This window comes from Lygodium microphyllum, chromosome 3, assembly GCF_053477565.2.
Source record: "Lygodium microphyllum isolate KBCC chromosome 3, Lygodium_microphyllum_v1.1.10, whole genome shotgun sequence".
NCBI classification, from domain to species: domain Eukaryota; kingdom Viridiplantae; phylum Streptophyta; class Polypodiopsida; order Schizaeales; family Lygodiaceae; genus Lygodium; species Lygodium microphyllum.
The window spans coordinates 158,741,029-158,757,762 of record NC_141137.1 but is presented as its reverse complement, the minus strand read 5'-3'; the positions used below and the strand labels follow the sequence as shown (position 1 = coordinate 158,757,762).

Here is a 16,734-nt window from a genome sequence, read left to right as displayed (position 1 = left end):
CACAAGATCATCAAGATGGATGTTACCCAGTTAGATATCAGGTAGGTATTGTTGATGCCAGTGCAAGAGCTAAGGGAAAAGATGGCTTTTTACCACGAGCAATTTCTTCATACTACAGATGATGGATTTATTGTTTGCCTAAGATACATGGATACCCACCTTTGATATGGGATCAAACGTACTATTGGTCAGCTGCACACCTCATCACATTAGCTAGAGATTGAGACTGTCAAATATAGATGCATCCCACTAGAGGATTGTATATGCCAAATATGCTAGTTAGAGCTAGAGATAGAGGAGTGTTACATCTACCGTTGCCTAGCTTATTATGAGGTCCATGGCCATTTCCACTGTCTATTTAGAGACCAATTTGGACCACTATGTAGAGTCATGGATTTTACCAATTGGCAATGCGTGGGAGATGAAGAATCTATAGAAATGTCGGGAGTGGGAAGTAGAACAAGCTCAGTAGGCACGATCTCCGATGATGTGGAAGGACGAATAGGATTGGAATCATGTGCAAAGGATTGCACAATATCCCTCTCGTAAAAAACGACGTCTCTCCTAACGATCACCTCGTTTGTCCGAGGATCGAACAAACGATAGGCTTTCGCTTCAGAGAAATATTCGACAAAAAGAATGAGATCAGCTCGAGGAGTGAGCTTTCCTATCTTATCATCAGGCATATGTATGTAGGCACGGCACTCGAAGACTCTGAAGTGGGAAATGACAGGCCGAGAGCCAAAAAATGCATCATACGGGGTCTTCTAAAGAAGAGCCACATTCGGGCACCGGTTGAGGATGTACACCGAAGTGTTAACAGACTTGACCCAAAGGTGCTCAGGAAGCTTTGCTATGAGTAGCATAGAGCGTGCCATTTCCATGACTGTCCGGTTCTGACGCTCTACGACTCTATACTAAGAGAGGGAGCTAGTAGAGGTGAGCTAGCGAGAGATGCCATGCTTCAGTAGAAACTCGGAAAGCGAAGCCAAATCCGGACCCTTGTCGGTGGAAAAACTGATACTACCTTGAGCCTGAATCTTGACCGAGGAGTTGTTTCCTATGTAGACCAGGTGGAAAATGTCCGCTATAGAAGTCATATGATGTGTAGCTTCACTGTCCATAATCCAAACAGGAGCTGAAGTACTCGACTATGACGAGTGGGCCTCTGCGGTAACCTTATCGGTAGGCAGCTCAGAGATGTTGACGAGACTCGCATCTAACGTCTCTATGGAGACAATGTGGGCCCTTGTAGACCAGTTAGACAATCCCTTTGGAGTTGAGAATGTTGTCGATTGAGATGGCTGAGCAGTGGCAGTATGAGTGTGACCTTTAAATTGCCCCTTGCCATCACCCTACCTTCCTTGTTGGGGGTACTAAGGGGCAGGGGTCTGAGACTTAGATTTGGGTGTTGAGCCTTTGGGGTTTGAGCAACACTTCTCATCAAAATGACCAATCTTTTGACAATGTTGACAATAACTATTCTTTTTAGGTACATTCTCCCACCCTTGTTTGAGTTATGACTAGGAGTTTCCTTGTGATTCCCCATATTGAGTTTGTTTTGGATTTTGAGTGGAGGTTTAATTTTGTTTGCCCTTCCCTTGTTGTCCCTTTTAAGAATGAGCAACAAGAGCACCCTCTAAGGAAGAGTTCATATAAAATTGATCGAACAACCGTGCATAATGCAAGAGCTGACACTCAAATTCATAGAAAGTAGGCATGGTAGGCTTTAAAATTATACTTTCTACAAAATTGAAGCATTTTCTGGGGAGTTTATTCAGAAACAATGTGGCTTGATCGTCAGAGGAATTGGGAGTCCTTGTAGTGGAGAATTCGACAAGAAGTCACCGATACTCAGCCAACTTGACTTTAAAATCATCCCGGTCAGTGATTCTAAAGAGTTGGAGCTCATGGTCAAGATTTATACGACGGGTCCCATCCCGAGGCACATAGTGATTAATCAAGTGTGTCCATTGTTCTGACGCTAAGTCAAAATGCTAAGGCTGAGAATGAAACTCAGGCAATAAGCCTTGTATCAGCTCAACAATAGCGGAGACATTCCTAGCCTTCCATGAGCGGACAACCTCATATGGAACAAGTGTGACATTGGGTTGGGGTTCCAACCCCTACACAAGATCCCATAGGTTCTGGGAGTCAAGGACATGTCTCATAAGTTCGACCGAGTGGTAAAGTTTGACCCGTTAAAACGAGTCTTATCATTGAAAGCATGCTTGGCAGAAGATGAGTTGGAACCATGAGGTGTCGGGAAAGTGGGATAAGATCGAGGTGGAGAGTAAGATGTTGGTGGTGTGTGTGGCTAATAGAAAGAATGAGGGGAAAAAGGTGGATAGGCAGAAACAAGTTGGGAGTGTCCAATGAGTGCCGACTGATACAGAGACACTGGAACATGAATGTTTCCATAAGGTGCTAATGGAGGTGGAGGCACTGGGACACGAAAGTCTTGTCCAAGGCTTGTTTGGCTGGGGCACAGTAAAATGACCAAGAGGTCCACTAGGTAATGCTATAGAAGCAAGCTATGGTACCAATTGATCCACACTCGAGAGAGATTGGGGGAATACCTAGGCTGCAATGATCTCGAAAGTGTGTGAGAAGTAGGTGAAACACCATCCGATGGAGGAAAGGATGAGGCCCTAAAGGTAGTGCCTATATTTTCATAAACCCCCGGTGCGGTGTGATGTGCAACATGAGGTGTTTGATAGGGAAATGTGGTGGGATCGACGAGTTTTGAAATTCTGGTGTGAAAGGTGTAAATGCGTTTTGTTCATTTTTACCATTTAATGATTGAAAGTGAAATGATGATGATGATGATGATGATGATGATGCACCATGCAATGTAGAAATAGGTTCACCAAATTCATTCTGATTTTGAAAAGTAAACTGAAAAGAAGGAAGGGTAGAAGAAGAGGTACCTAGCTTTTTCTTATAATCCCACGACGTGTGTTAACATAGAAGAATTGGTTCTCAAGAGAACCTTTTTCGTAGTCAACAGATTGTACTCTATCTTCCTTATGATTTCTACCAGTATATTGCAAAGCAGAAGAGGTAAAAATCTTTCCTGATTTCCCTTTCAATCCGAAAGAGATTGGCTGCTTAGATTCAAACCCAAGACTTAGTACTACTTTATTCTCATTCCAAATTCTCTTTTTTACCTTGAAAATATAATTTTGTTATCTATTTTGATTATGCTTTCTTAGCAATCTATAAAGTTGCTCTATAAAAAAGATAAAGGAACAAAAGATGAATCTAAAGTATCTTGCACCGGAGTGGACGGAAGAGGATGAAGGAATGGAGTATACTCCGGATCTCTTTCTACAACAAGGGAACCCATTCCTAAGGGAGGTCTCGATGGCCCTGCAATATCATCAGATTTATGCTTAACATCTAAAGAGAGAAATTCATGCATACCTTCATTGAGTAGCTTCTTCTGAGGAGCAATCCTTCGATCGAGCTCCTCAATTTTCTTTTATCTATAGTCCATGATCACATGATATTCTTCAGTGGAAAGCTTGTATAGCCTTTCTTTTGTGTTATCAGAAGTGTCTTCCTCCATGTTGGAACTTTGTGGAGCAAGTTGTTCTGCCTACTCTCGCTCGGTTCTCGGCATAGGTTATTTTGGAGACTAAATTGGTGTTGATGTGTTTGAAGTCATTTGAACCTACTATTGTTCTTACTTCTTACGAAGAGCTTTCAGATCAAAGGTCTAGGTTTCTCAAAGAGTACCAGGCTCTAATATCATGTAAAGAAATACTTTGACACAAAAGCACAAATAACAATCGTACAACAAAGCATAGACTGATAAAAGAACTCAGTTAGAGTTAGGGTAACTTAGAGACAATGAGCACAAAAAATAACTGAAGTGATATAATTGCTGAATATACAATGCTCATGCAACAAACACACTATGCAGTGAATGAATACTGAACCTCAAACTCCTGTATCTCAAGGATGAAGGCAGGGCTAATGAGCTGGAGAGTGTTGTACTCTGAACAGATCCCAAATTGCAGTAAGGCAGTCTCCAGATGTTGAACACCAGCAAACGCAGCAATGAGAAGCTGGATCTGATGCAGATGGCAGTGAGCAGAGAGAAAGACTAAAAATGCAAGTAGGACAGTTTGCAGGAGAGAGAGAGAGAGGCTAAAAATGCAGGCAAGATAGCCTGTAGCAGAGAGGAAAGTGCCAAACGCAGGTAGAACAGCCTAGTGATAGCTTGTAGGAGCTAGCGATTGCTGGAAGAGAGAAAATTCCCAGTCGACAGGTAGGACAATTGGGCGACTTCCTGCAGGAAGCAAATGTAGGACTGTGATGACGTGGCAGGCTATACGGCAACAGGTCTGTGCAGGAAGAATAGTTGCCTTGTTGGAATTTGCTCCAAACTACGTGAAGAGGGCTCGAAATCAAGCACCAACTGATGGAGACAGCAATGGACAGCTTTGGCTGAGATGTCCTCCTTGAATGGGGTGTGGGCAGCAAGCTGAAACACCTGAAATTTGCAAAAACGAGATTGTAGACTAAATGGAGGGAAGCACACGTATTTATAGAAAGTTTTGGCCCTCCCAAGTGAATTTGTGCTTATGGGATACAAAAACTCTCTAGGATTGTGTTTCTTTTAAATAAAGTAGGTTTCTTCATTAATTAAGTAATTTTTTGGGTTGTTTAAGTAAATCTAATGCATTTTTAGCTCAATAGAAGGTACTGGGACACAATAGCCCTATCCAAATATTGTCTAAGGCACAACATAATAACCAAATGGTCCACTAGGTAATGCCATAGAGGCAAATTGCAATACCAAACGATCCACAATCGAGTATATCTAGGATGTACTCCCCGACGGATAACTCAAAAGTATGTGTGGGAGGTCAAGCCTTATTCATAGGTACACCATCGAGAAATGGGTGTATAGAGGTCCTAAAGCCTGTGCCTGAATGTGCAGAACCCCCCTGATATGGTGCGTGGTGGATAATGGGATGCATTGAATGGAAGCAAAAAGAATGATGCAATGGAAGATGAGGGAGGGATGGGTGGGAGTCCAAATGGATTTGTGATGGATGTTGTGGAAAACATGGTTGGTTTTTTTTGTCTATTAAATACATTAGATGAAGATGCACCTACTCCTAATTGACCATCAGAAATACAATCATTTGAAGGAAAAGGGAAGAAATACTTGCAAGTTTTTCTTTCATCTTCTTACTTGGTTTTGAGTTCATAAGGAAATACATGTCTTTCTTATTACTCAAAAACCAAAGGTTGTTTTGAAGAGTCCCTTCTTGACAAGCATCCCTCAATCCAATAGAAAATACAGAATCAGTTGGCATAGAATCTAACATAATAGGATTTGTACTTGGCATTGAAGAAATGATGTGTTGTGGAAGTGATGTGCAATCCGAGTCAGGTGCCACTTGCAAATGTCCTATCTGTAGTGGAGATTCCGAAGGTCCTACAAGATCATTAGTTCTATACACCGAATTTAAAGAAGGAAACTCAGGCTTACCTTCAATCTCGTGCTAAGGTGTATGCTTATAAGAATGAGATCATACTCAATGGCGAAAATTTGATATGGTCTGTGGACTCCATGGTAGTCCAATGGTTCTTTGCCCATGTTAGATCAAGCAGAAGCAAGTTGGGAGGCCCACTCTTGATCATTTCTGTCCATGTTTGGTTGTGGAGACTAGAATGGTGGTGTGAATGCATTTGGAGGTATCTATCCCTTCTATTCTTCCTACTTTTGCAAATGAGCATTTCAATCCAAGGTTAAGGTTTTTCAAAAGTACCTAACTCTAATAACATGTGAAGAAATGCTCTAAATGCAGAAAACACAAAACCAATTGTACAACAAAACATAGACTGATAAACGCAGAATATAGTTAGGATCAAGGTAACTCAGAGAAAATGAACACAATGAAGAATGAAGTGAATGACCATTGAATATACAATGCTCATGCAACAAACACACTATGCAATGAATACTGAACTTCGAACTCTCGTATCTTTGGGATCAAGGTAGAGGTTATGAGCTAAAGAGTGTGTCGTACTCTGAATGGATCCCAAAAACATAGTAAGGCAGCCTCCACGTGCCAAACACTAGCAAACGTAGCTAGAGAGATTGGATCTAATGTAGACAAGAAGTGGAGGAGAGAGAAAGACAAAAAACACAAGGACCTGAGGAGAGAGAAAACTGGTGCCTCTGCAAAACAGGCAAACGCAAGCTGATTGTGTTAGACGACAAGTGGAATTTGATCGCAACAGTGCAAATACTGATGGCAATAGTTGGAGAGTGATTGATTGCAAATGCAAGCAGGATGATGATGGCGACAGCTCCTACTGATGGCAATTGGCCTTTGGCAGTAGCAAACGTAAGTTCCTTGATGATGGCAATAGCTCTAGGAGGTAGGCCATTGGTACAGAGGCTAGAATTAGGTGCCAAATGTTAATAGACTGCGATGAAAGGCTTTGGCCGCGATGTCCTCCGCAAACAAGGTGTGAGCAACAAAGATATGACTCTTGAAACCTGCAAAAACGAGATTGAGGAAGAGTGGTGGGCTGCATGCCTATTTAAAGAAAGTTTGGGGCACCCAAATTAGTTTTTTGCATCTGGGACGTAGTAACTCTCTAGGATTGCATTTCTTTTTAAAACAAGGTGGTTTCTTCATTAATTAAGCGTGTTTTGGGGCTATGTAAGTCAGGCCAAGTCATTTTTAGCTTAGCAAAGGGCACACCAAGCAATAAAGTGAAGGATTTCTTGCCAGGAGGCAATCAAGCATGAAAGGAGAAGAAATTGTGGCATTTTGACTATTTGAGTCAAATTTGGAACATGCCAACAAGAGGCCTGGATTGTATGTGACCATGTGAGATGCCAATTTCCTCAAATAAAAACCATAGCAATGTCTTCCCAAAGATGATGTTGCACACATAAGGACTATAACAAGGCCATCTAGAAAGTTGTCATATGAGTCTTGACATCATCCAAGGCAATGCCACCCAAAAGCTTTGGCATGGTGCAAGAGACCCACACTTGATCCAAACAATTTCCTTGCTTTTCCCATAGCATAAAGCACATGGATTGGACCAATTGTTGCAATAACTTTTGTGTCTAAGGAAGCAAGGCAGGAAATAGGAGATCATACTTATCATCACCATTTGTGCAGCTTTGAGTTGCACATATAGAGGACAAGCTTGATCTTTCCAATACATAAACTTCTCGTGAATGCTTGCAAACATCTAATTAAGAATGCTCAAGGGGCCACATCCACCTTGATGGGATTACCCAACTGTTTAGTGATCTCGCATTGAGAAATAATCTTACCTTGCCAACCCAAAGCATGTAGGTCTCTCTCTATTGAATTAATGAGAGTGGATTTCTATACATTCATGTTGAGGGGCAAGGCTAGACAAAACTGTCTCCAAATGGCCATTGCTCTATCCAGATTAGACTTCTCAGGGTTAAGAAACATAAATGAATCATGTGCAAGAGCCTATCCCAAAATCTTAGCCCCATTGGAAGAGCAAAACCAATGATTTCACCATTGATCACTAGCTTGTCTAGTAGAGAGCATCAAATGAGTCACCAATGCAAATAATAAAGGAAATCATAGACAAAAAGACTACTTGAGAGCAATCTCCCCCGCCGCCCCCCAAACCAAAAATGTAAACCCAAATAAGCTGTATGCATGCTACTCCATCACAACATATCTTATCAATAAGAGAAGTCACTCGAGGACCAAAATCCATGGAAGGCATTAATTGTCGAAGAGAGGACCAATTGACAACATCAAAATCTTTTTTTATATCCAACTAAATCATAACTTGTTGCTTTAGTATAATCTAATAACAATTGAATATTGAAAATATTATGCATAATATTTCGTCTCTTAATGAAAGCGTATTATCATGGGTGAATCAATTGTGTAGATACTTTATGACGCTTGTTTGCCATGATCTTGGAGAAGATTTTACACAATATTCCCATAAATTATAATAGAAATGGGTCTCAACAATTGTAGAGCCTAGGGAAAGGAACCTTTGGTAATAACCAAGGCATTGCAATCTTCCAATCGGGTGGCATCTTTCATGATCTCCAAACATGCTGAAAAAGTCAAGCTAGTGGGTCCTGAAGCTTATAACATAAGCTGAGAATAGTTCATTTGGTAGGCCATCCCATCTAGGGATCTTCCTATATGGAAGACGGGACAAGACCTCCACCTCCTCTCTCCCTACAATACACAACAATGCAACAAAAGATAAGAGGTAATGAAGCAAACTAGATCCTTGTAGGGAATTGCGATGTAGATGGCAAATGAGCTCACACCCACCCAACTCAAGAATAGGAAACGAGAATTAGCCAAAGTACACAAAGCTCGAAGACATTGAAAGTGGTGGTCTACAGTCGAGAGAGAACCATCATTCCAAAGTCCCAGACATCTAAAGTAGAAAGGAAGTGACCATCTTAAATGCCTAGATTAATCTTTCAATATATTCTACTCCTATCTTGTAAGGATAGGAAGGTCCTAGGGTCTAGTTTTCTAACTAGATATGCCTTTTGGCACCTGAAAAGGAATATACAAATGATGATTGATATACTCAATTTGTCCTTGAGGTCAATTTTGGCCTCCACAAGATGTTAATATAACTCCCCTTCTACTAGACACTTGCCAACAAAATTGCGGCTTCAAATGTATCTATAGTTAGTGCTTGGAGAGTGGGGAAAGAGGACTCTAAATCCAAGACCTTAATTCTTCGCTTTGGGGATAGAGAGAAAAAAAAGGCATTCCTCTCTAAGAGGAGAGCCCTCAAAGGTGAGAAGATTAATTTGGATGAGGATCTTATCCCAGCACAAATAGTACGTTGCAGAGAACACATGCCCAAAGTATTGGAGGCTCACAAAGAGGGAAAATGGGCTATTTATAGGGATGGACGAGTAATCATCACTAATAAAATGGTTGCATGACAGTATGAGGCCAATGAGAAACTTCGGATGTCAACATGTGATTGTAATGGAGCCTTGCGCTTGGACACTAGTTACTTAGAAGATAGCTTTCAAAACATAGACATATCCATGTACACAAAATCACACCAATGTAAAAGGTAGCTAACTACCAAATGTGCAAGGATACAAGTGGAAAAGTGCATTTTGTCCAGCAGCTAGAAAACCAAGAAGCACTAGGGTTTTGGAGGTGTGGCCATACTATACTGAGAAGATCTCAAAGGGATAGTGCAAGTAATGAAGAGAGATGATGATGCATGATACTTATGGATTAGGATGCATGCAAGTAGACTACAGGGCATATTCCTTGCAATATGCTACTTCCCTCTTGCAAACTTGACCTATGCCACATGGGATGGATCTCCCTTTGATGTACTTTAGGAGTATATCCTGAGGTATGCTAGCATTGGGGACATATTATTAGTGGGAAATTTCAATGCACACACTGGACATAGACAAAGTGACTTTTATATGCATGATAATGCCATGTTCAAAGAGATTGACATAGATGAAATAGGCCTATACAGGAGAGCCTAGGATAAAGAAGTGAGTAGCTATGGAACACATCTATTGGCTTTGGGAAGTGCACATAGACTAGCCATCTTTAATGGTCTACCACAATGGCCAAGATTTGACAATGTGACATATTGGAATCACAAAGGAGGGGCAAGTACTATGGACTACTTGATAGGCTCACCAACATTGATATCAAACTTCCAAACTTTAAGGTATCTAAGAGACCAATTGGCATAGCAACAAATCACGGGGGGGAATTTGAATGTTTAAAGGATTTTTGAGCTTTAGAAGGGAAAATAAGAGAAGGAAAAAAAAAGTGATGGAGGGAGGGACTGTTGGTCATGAGACATCGGGGAGAATCTTGGGGGTGCCTTTTGGAGAGAGGCAAAGAGGCAGCGGGAGACAAGAAAGAGAGGGAGACGGCCAAGATCTTGAGAGGGGGGGCAAAGCAATTCTCTCTCTAATTTCCAGCCTGGCCACCATCATCACCATTGCTTTCCTTTTCATGGTCGCCATCATCGAGTTCTCCCACCTTTCAATACTCACCATCTTTGACATTGCCATCTTGGAAAGCAATTGTAGGACTCTCCATTGCCGCCTTCCTTCCCTCATTCCCTGATCAGAACGATGAGTTCCCAATTTTCATAAAAGGTGCCTCAATACGTCTTTATAGAGAGCATGATTCAGGAGGACATTGACATACTTTGCACATGTAAGGCACATGATCATGATGGCTTGGTAGCTGAGCACCTGATACATGCTAGACATATGCTGGCAAAACTCCTTGCATATATATGTTTTATAGAACCGTGTGTGAAGGCTTTCCAAAGAGTTGGGGCACTAATACCAGTGTGCCCATTCTGAAGTTAGGTGATCCCACCTTACCACGATGGTTGGCTGCACATTGGCCAAGTTCTATGCCTCCATCCTTGAGCAGTTGAGTTGGGTCAATGGGTAAAGAGAGTGGGCGTGAGAGCATAGGGGCAGGCTGGATTCATGAGGCTCTTAGACACTGGAAGGCCTAGCATATGGATACAAGGATTTTCAGGGGAGCCATTTATTTCTCATTGTTGGCCAGCACTTGAGCAAGATCCCCACTCCACAGTACTTGTAGGCAAAGTGGACTTATGGACATTGTCCTAGAAGTGATCTGATTGCTAGCATCATCGCTTTGCTCATTTGGATTGCACAGTGCAGCCATACTATTTTTCTGCTGGACTACAAGACTCTCTAGGATCCGGACAGAGACTATTCATGCTCTCCATGGGAGATGGGAGAGACTGCAGGGTGGCTCAGAGTGGATGAGGAAGAGAGGCACTTTTATGCAGACATGGGAGTTTTCACGTTTCACAGAGCACATATAGTCTGGCATTATAGCCCACTAGATTGGTCGTTTACCTGACCACTTTTACCAAAAGTATGATTGCAGTGACAGTGTGTGTCAAATTATACGGGCAGATCAGCTAACATATGGATTTGGTGCACCATGCCATGAAGTTATCACTTATAGGCTGCTGTAAAGTGGTATGTCATGCATTCAATCAATTTGTGAGACAGTTTTGTAAACTGCACCTGGGACCAATATTCTGCACTAAACAGCCAGCTACATTAGTATCTATTTGGCTAGATGCAGTTGTTGCATTTAAGGCAGAACATGGGACCACAATAGCACACTAGGATCTCTTTTGGATCTCACTCGTGAAAATTTAACAAAATAGAATCTCTCTTTGGGCTCTCAAATTTCAGGCAATTCTGTTGATATACATCAAGAGATGAAAATCTTTGCAGGTACAGATTTAAGTATGACATTTGTTTGATTTGGAGTCTGCCATAATAGATCATTACAGCATGGAAGATAGATTATCTCTGTATAATCACCACATTTAATTGATCTTCTCCATTGCCTTAGCTAGCCAGAAAGCTGAGCATGGAATACTCCTTAATGCCGAAAAATATGGGAACTATTGTCAGTCACTTGTTTGTTCAAATTATGTTTAAATGACAGAAAATTTAAATTCATGCATCAAAATTGCTGCAGCCCAAAATGCCGAGGAACACTGCGTGGGCATGTGGATTCTGTAAATTGTGTTGCATGGAAAGCCTGTAGCAGCATCTTGTGCACTGCCTCCAGTGACAAGACAATCAGCTTATGGGATGCTCGAACTTCACTCTGTGTTCAAACGTTCTATGGTCACCAGGCATCGTGCAATCATGCAATATTCAATCCTAAGGTAAAGGATGAATCTAAGTTGCAGCTAATGGAAAAGCATTCAGTACTAAATAATTTCCAGAACTTGTATGATTCTATCTTGTAAATTACCAGTTTTCTGCACCAGCATTGGACTAATACATTTCAATCCTCTCTATATATAATCCTCTTATAGAGCAGTACACTGAGTTCTTTCCCAGAAAATTAAGTTTATAATAGTTACATACACCCCTAATGGATACAAAAGAAGACATTAAGATTCTGCGCTCTTAGGCTGGCTCTAATTGGTCAGTCTTTTGTACAACAGGTTCAATTCTTTTTTTTATTCGATTCCTTGCTGTTTCAAATGATATCTCAATCTCACTTTCATTCACAAACCAACTTCTAACTTGATTCTCTTGGGCACTGTCTTTTTTTTTTGCAAAGTAAAATGTGGCTAATTATATTACTCAAAAGGCTGATTTACAACGGAGTGCTCATGCTCAATAGACTAGCTGGAGCTGATGCAAAGTCACAAATACATCATGTATACAAGCCTCTCAAGGCGGTCTGGGGGGGATGGGGGCAAGAAGCCATGGATGGGGGGTGTATCGCCATTTGGGGCTGCCTACTTGCATCATGAAGAACAGGTCTTGGCCGCCCCAGGTGCGCAGAAAGTGAAAACAGAGCTCTTGACGAGCTTGAGACTCGCCTTGCACCTAGTCACACCAGCTGCAGAGAGAGTGGATAATGGAAGTTCAAAGCTCTACCAAGGTCGCCTGTACTAAAAGGCGCTCCCCACCAAAAACCTCCTGACAATATGTCTTCTAGATGTGCCATCCTATAAGACTCCCTATGATCTCCCATACCTCAGAGCGGTTTGTTGTGGGGCTCCAGTACTTGGTGGACGGATAAAGCTTCCAAGCCGACCACTGCGCAAGATCTAGCCTCAATGATGAAAATCGTGTCCTGCATCTTGGCCTCAAACAAAAGATGACGGCCCTGTGGTTGATTGCATGCTACCAAAAGCTCCCCACGAGATGCATCCAAGGCTGGGTGCCACACGACGGAGAATGTGGTAGGATCCTCTCCACACGAGCTATGCGACCTCACAAGACCAAAGGCAGTGCTTTGGAGTTTCCAAAAGCTCCCGTGGGTAGTGTTTACACCCTCCATCCTACTGCATCTGGGCTAGCCAACTTCCAACTGCTAGACCTCCATATGTCAAAAGCCATAGGAAATACAACACCCTCCTCGGTCTCCAACTGTCCCATACACGGTGCTAAAAAGTCTGACGGAAGGCATCCATGATGCTGTGCTCCGCCCAGTATCGTACGCGAAGGCGCCCAATCCATGTCCTCCTGCATCAATACATGTCTACCAATGCTAGGTGTGTACTTCTAAAACCTCAGTGGCTTCTTGGCGACCGCAGTTGCCAGCCACAGCTTCTCTCCAAGGTCCCACTCCAACTCATCAAGTGGCCTGCTCTCCCATATCTAGAGGCACCACTCTTGGAACTCCTCCCAAAACACAACGGTCCAGATGCCGGGTCTTTCCCTGGAGACCAACCACACGAATCCTCCTCCAAGGAAAGACAATGATCTCCTCATTCTGCTACCCACTGTCAAGGACCAAACCCCCCCCATCCTATACCATGAAGAAAATCCCATAGGATCCAGATGCAAGATTTGTTACAAGAATCCTAATTATAAAATAATCCGATGTATGGGCACGAGGTACAATGATAATTTAACAAGATACAGAGAATCCCACAACTCGCGACCGTAGGTATAGACAATAAGACTCAATAGGATATGAAGGATCCCACAACCCAAGAACGTAGGTATGGATACTAGATATCAGAATTACAAGACAGTACTAGACAAGATCTCGTACTACAAGATTACAAGGTGACAAGACAATAGGAGTATAATAAAAGACAAGACAAGACTAGATACCATGACTAGATAAAAACTAGAACTGGAACTCAAAGTTACTTGGAGATCTCAACTCCTTGAGCTTCCAAGACTGGCATTGGCAAAGACTGAGGAGCTCTATAACGAGCTCCTTCTTTTATAGGTGGTGGAAGGTGGCTAAACATCTTCTAGAATGTTCCATGATGACATCATTGATGATGCGGTTGATGACGTTGCATATCTTCTTGAAGGTTCTATGATGACATGGCAAGGTTGGGTCTGCATGGTTGGCTCAAGGATGTGTTGAGATATCGAGCCACTCGTAATATACCAGGGTGACCGTTGTGCATTTATGTCACCGACTTGTTAGTTGCAGATGCGGTTGGTACACCACCCATGAATAATAGCTAGATGACAGCTATCCTTATCTACTCTAGTTCGTGGCTCAGTTAGTATGCCACCTTAGTTAGTTGAGTTTGGTTTGAGACCCATATATAGGGTTCTTCTATTTCTTTGTGTAAGACTTCTTTTGGCTTACACAACTAAGAAGAGAAAAACTGTTTTCAGCCTCCACCTCTGTGTGTATTCCCCCATTGTGCGAGCAAGAAAGCTACAAGTGAGACTCCTTCCTTCTCTTCCACAATCTTAACATGGTATCAAAGCCAGGTTTGTGGTAAGGAGCTCAAGAAAGCAAGCCAAGTTCGCGGTGTTCTGGTAAGAAGACCAGTGTTGCTTTCATTTTTCTGGTGTGGGAGCAAGTCTCTGCAGGTAGTACAGTCGAAAAGTGCAGAAGTGCATTGTCTCAGGTTGAGACACCCTTCGCGGTGAAGCAAGAGGGCAGTATATGTTGCGGGACGGAGCTTTAGCACTCGGTGACCCTGTTTTTTTTATTTGAGGCCATTTCGGGGCTTGTTTTGGAGGCGGAAGATTTCTGCACGCACTCAGAAAAAGGCCTTGTTTTATGCTATGCGACCACTGTTCTATAGGTCGGTGAAAAGTTACCACAGAAATTGCATCGTATGCTTGTGTACAGAGACATTGGAAGTTACAAAATCATCCTTGGTTCCTGTTTATGCAAAATCGTCACTAGGAAGTGACTGTGTGGTCAAATACCACTTTCGTCAGTTTTGCAGATTTGCCCTTGTGAGGGTGAAGCTATGTTTTTTGCAGTGACAGAATTTTTTGCAGTGTTCTGTAATGGCGTCTGATTCTCTTTTACAGATTGTCACTGAAAAGCTTGACAAGAACAACTTCTAAGCATGGAAGTTTAGAATGACGAATTTCCTTATGGGGATCGGTGATGGTACTGCACATCCTATTGTGCAGATTGGAAAAATTCCTTTGTCTATGCAGGATGGGAAAAAAAAATACCTGTCCGAAGTATTTCATGTTCCGAATATCACTAAGAATCTGGTTTCTGTTGGTCAAATGGTTGAGCAGGGCTTGTAGGTCAGATTTAATCCTCATGGATGCTTTGTTGAGGATATGAAAAATAAATGTCGCTTTATAACAAAAGGAAAGAAGAATAGCATAATGTTTACATTGGATGCAGACATGCCTGAATTGAGTGCAGCAATGTTTGTACATGGGACCGGTGTTGTTGCAGATATTGATATCTGGCATAAACGCATTGGTCATGTTAATGTACAGCGACTTAAATCAATGCAGGCCCAAAATATTGTTGCAGGATTGCCTAAATTCAAGGTTGCAAAAATGCATAAGGTATGTGAAGCCTGCCAATTTGGAAAACAGGCAAGGAAAGCATTTCCTAGACATGTTCAAGAGGGTAAGAAGCCATTGGAATTAATCCACTCTGATGTGTGGACTACTAAAGCTGCATCTCTTGGAGACTGTCATTATTTTGTCACTTTTATTGATGACTATAGCAGAAAAGTTTGGGTGTATTTTATGAAAAAGAAAAGTGAAATTTTTGGGCATTTTAAAACTCTTAAAGCTATGGTTGAAAAAGAAACAGGCCTACAAATAAAATGCCAAAGGTCAGATAGAGGGGGAGAGTACCTCTCAAATGAGTTTGCAAGGTTCGTGCAGGAGCATGGCATAAAGCAGCAATATTCATACAGTCATATCCCACAACAAAATGGAATTGCAGAAAGTAAAAATAGGCATATTGGAGAGGTATCTCGTCCCATGCTCAACGAAAAAGACTTGCCAGATTTTTACTGGGCTGAAGCAGTTGCTACAGCAGTCTACATAATGAACAGGACTCCCACTGCAGCAATACATGGGATGACTTCAGAGGAGAGGTATACTGGTAGGAAACCAGATATTTCTCATTTGAAAATTTTTTGTTGCATTGTCTATGTTCATGTACCAGATGAGTTGAGATCCAAGTTCGATCCAAAAGTTGAGAAGTGCATCTTTATTGGTTACTCTCTGCAGCAAAAAGGGTATAGATGCTATAATCCTTCTACTCGTAAGTTTACAGTGAGCAGAGATGTTTTTTATGAGATGAGTAGCTGGTATAAACCAGTAAATGTGATTGATGATGTAGATGCACAAAATGATAATGCTGCACTGAATTCACAGCAGCAGTCACAAAATATTAGTGGACCTGGAGCGTCCTCTAGCAGTGGTTTACATTCTTCGCCATGGACAGGCAGATTGAGATCAGGAGAATCTTCTCAAAGCAATGTAGATAGTGGTATGCAGGTATCACGAAAAGGAAAAGAGAAGGTAGATCAGCCCATGTTTGATGTGAATGCAGGTCACTCTTATGTGGATGGTGAATCCAGTGGCTCAGAACAGAGCATTGATGATGAGTTAGGTATTCCTTCTATCCTTACACCTGGAGTGAGGAAGACTAGGGATGTTTTGAGAGCACCTGGGAGTGAACCTACTTTGCGCAGGTCTACCAGAGCTAGGTATCCTATGGATAGGCTGAAATATGATGGATCTACAGCCATTCACTATGCCTATATGGTCAAAGTGATACAGGAACCAGAACCCACTTCTTTTGAGCAAGCCATGAGAAAAGAAAAATGGGAAAAAGCCATGGATGAAGAAATGGATGCCTTGGAAGCAAATGCTACATGGAAATTGGTACCTTTGCCTAAAGGTAAGAATGCAATTGGCTGTAAGTGGGTTTATAAGGTGAA

General features: G+C 42.0%; 1 protein-coding gene across 2 annotated transcripts in view; it reads left to right on the top strand.

Moving 5' to 3' along the window:
• LOC148039084 (flagellar WD repeat-containing protein Pf20-like) overlaps positions 1 to 16,734 on the top strand; it is a 232,084-nt gene that overhangs the window by 193,321 nt on the left and 22,029 nt on the right. For both annotated transcript variants that reach the window (XM_087674970.1, XM_087674971.1), the window contains one exon: positions 11,553 to 11,745. In XM_087674970.1, the coding sequence (XP_087531096.1) occupies positions 11,553 to 11,745 (193 nt within the window). The remainder of the gene's footprint in view (positions 1 to 11,552; positions 11,746 to 16,734) is intronic.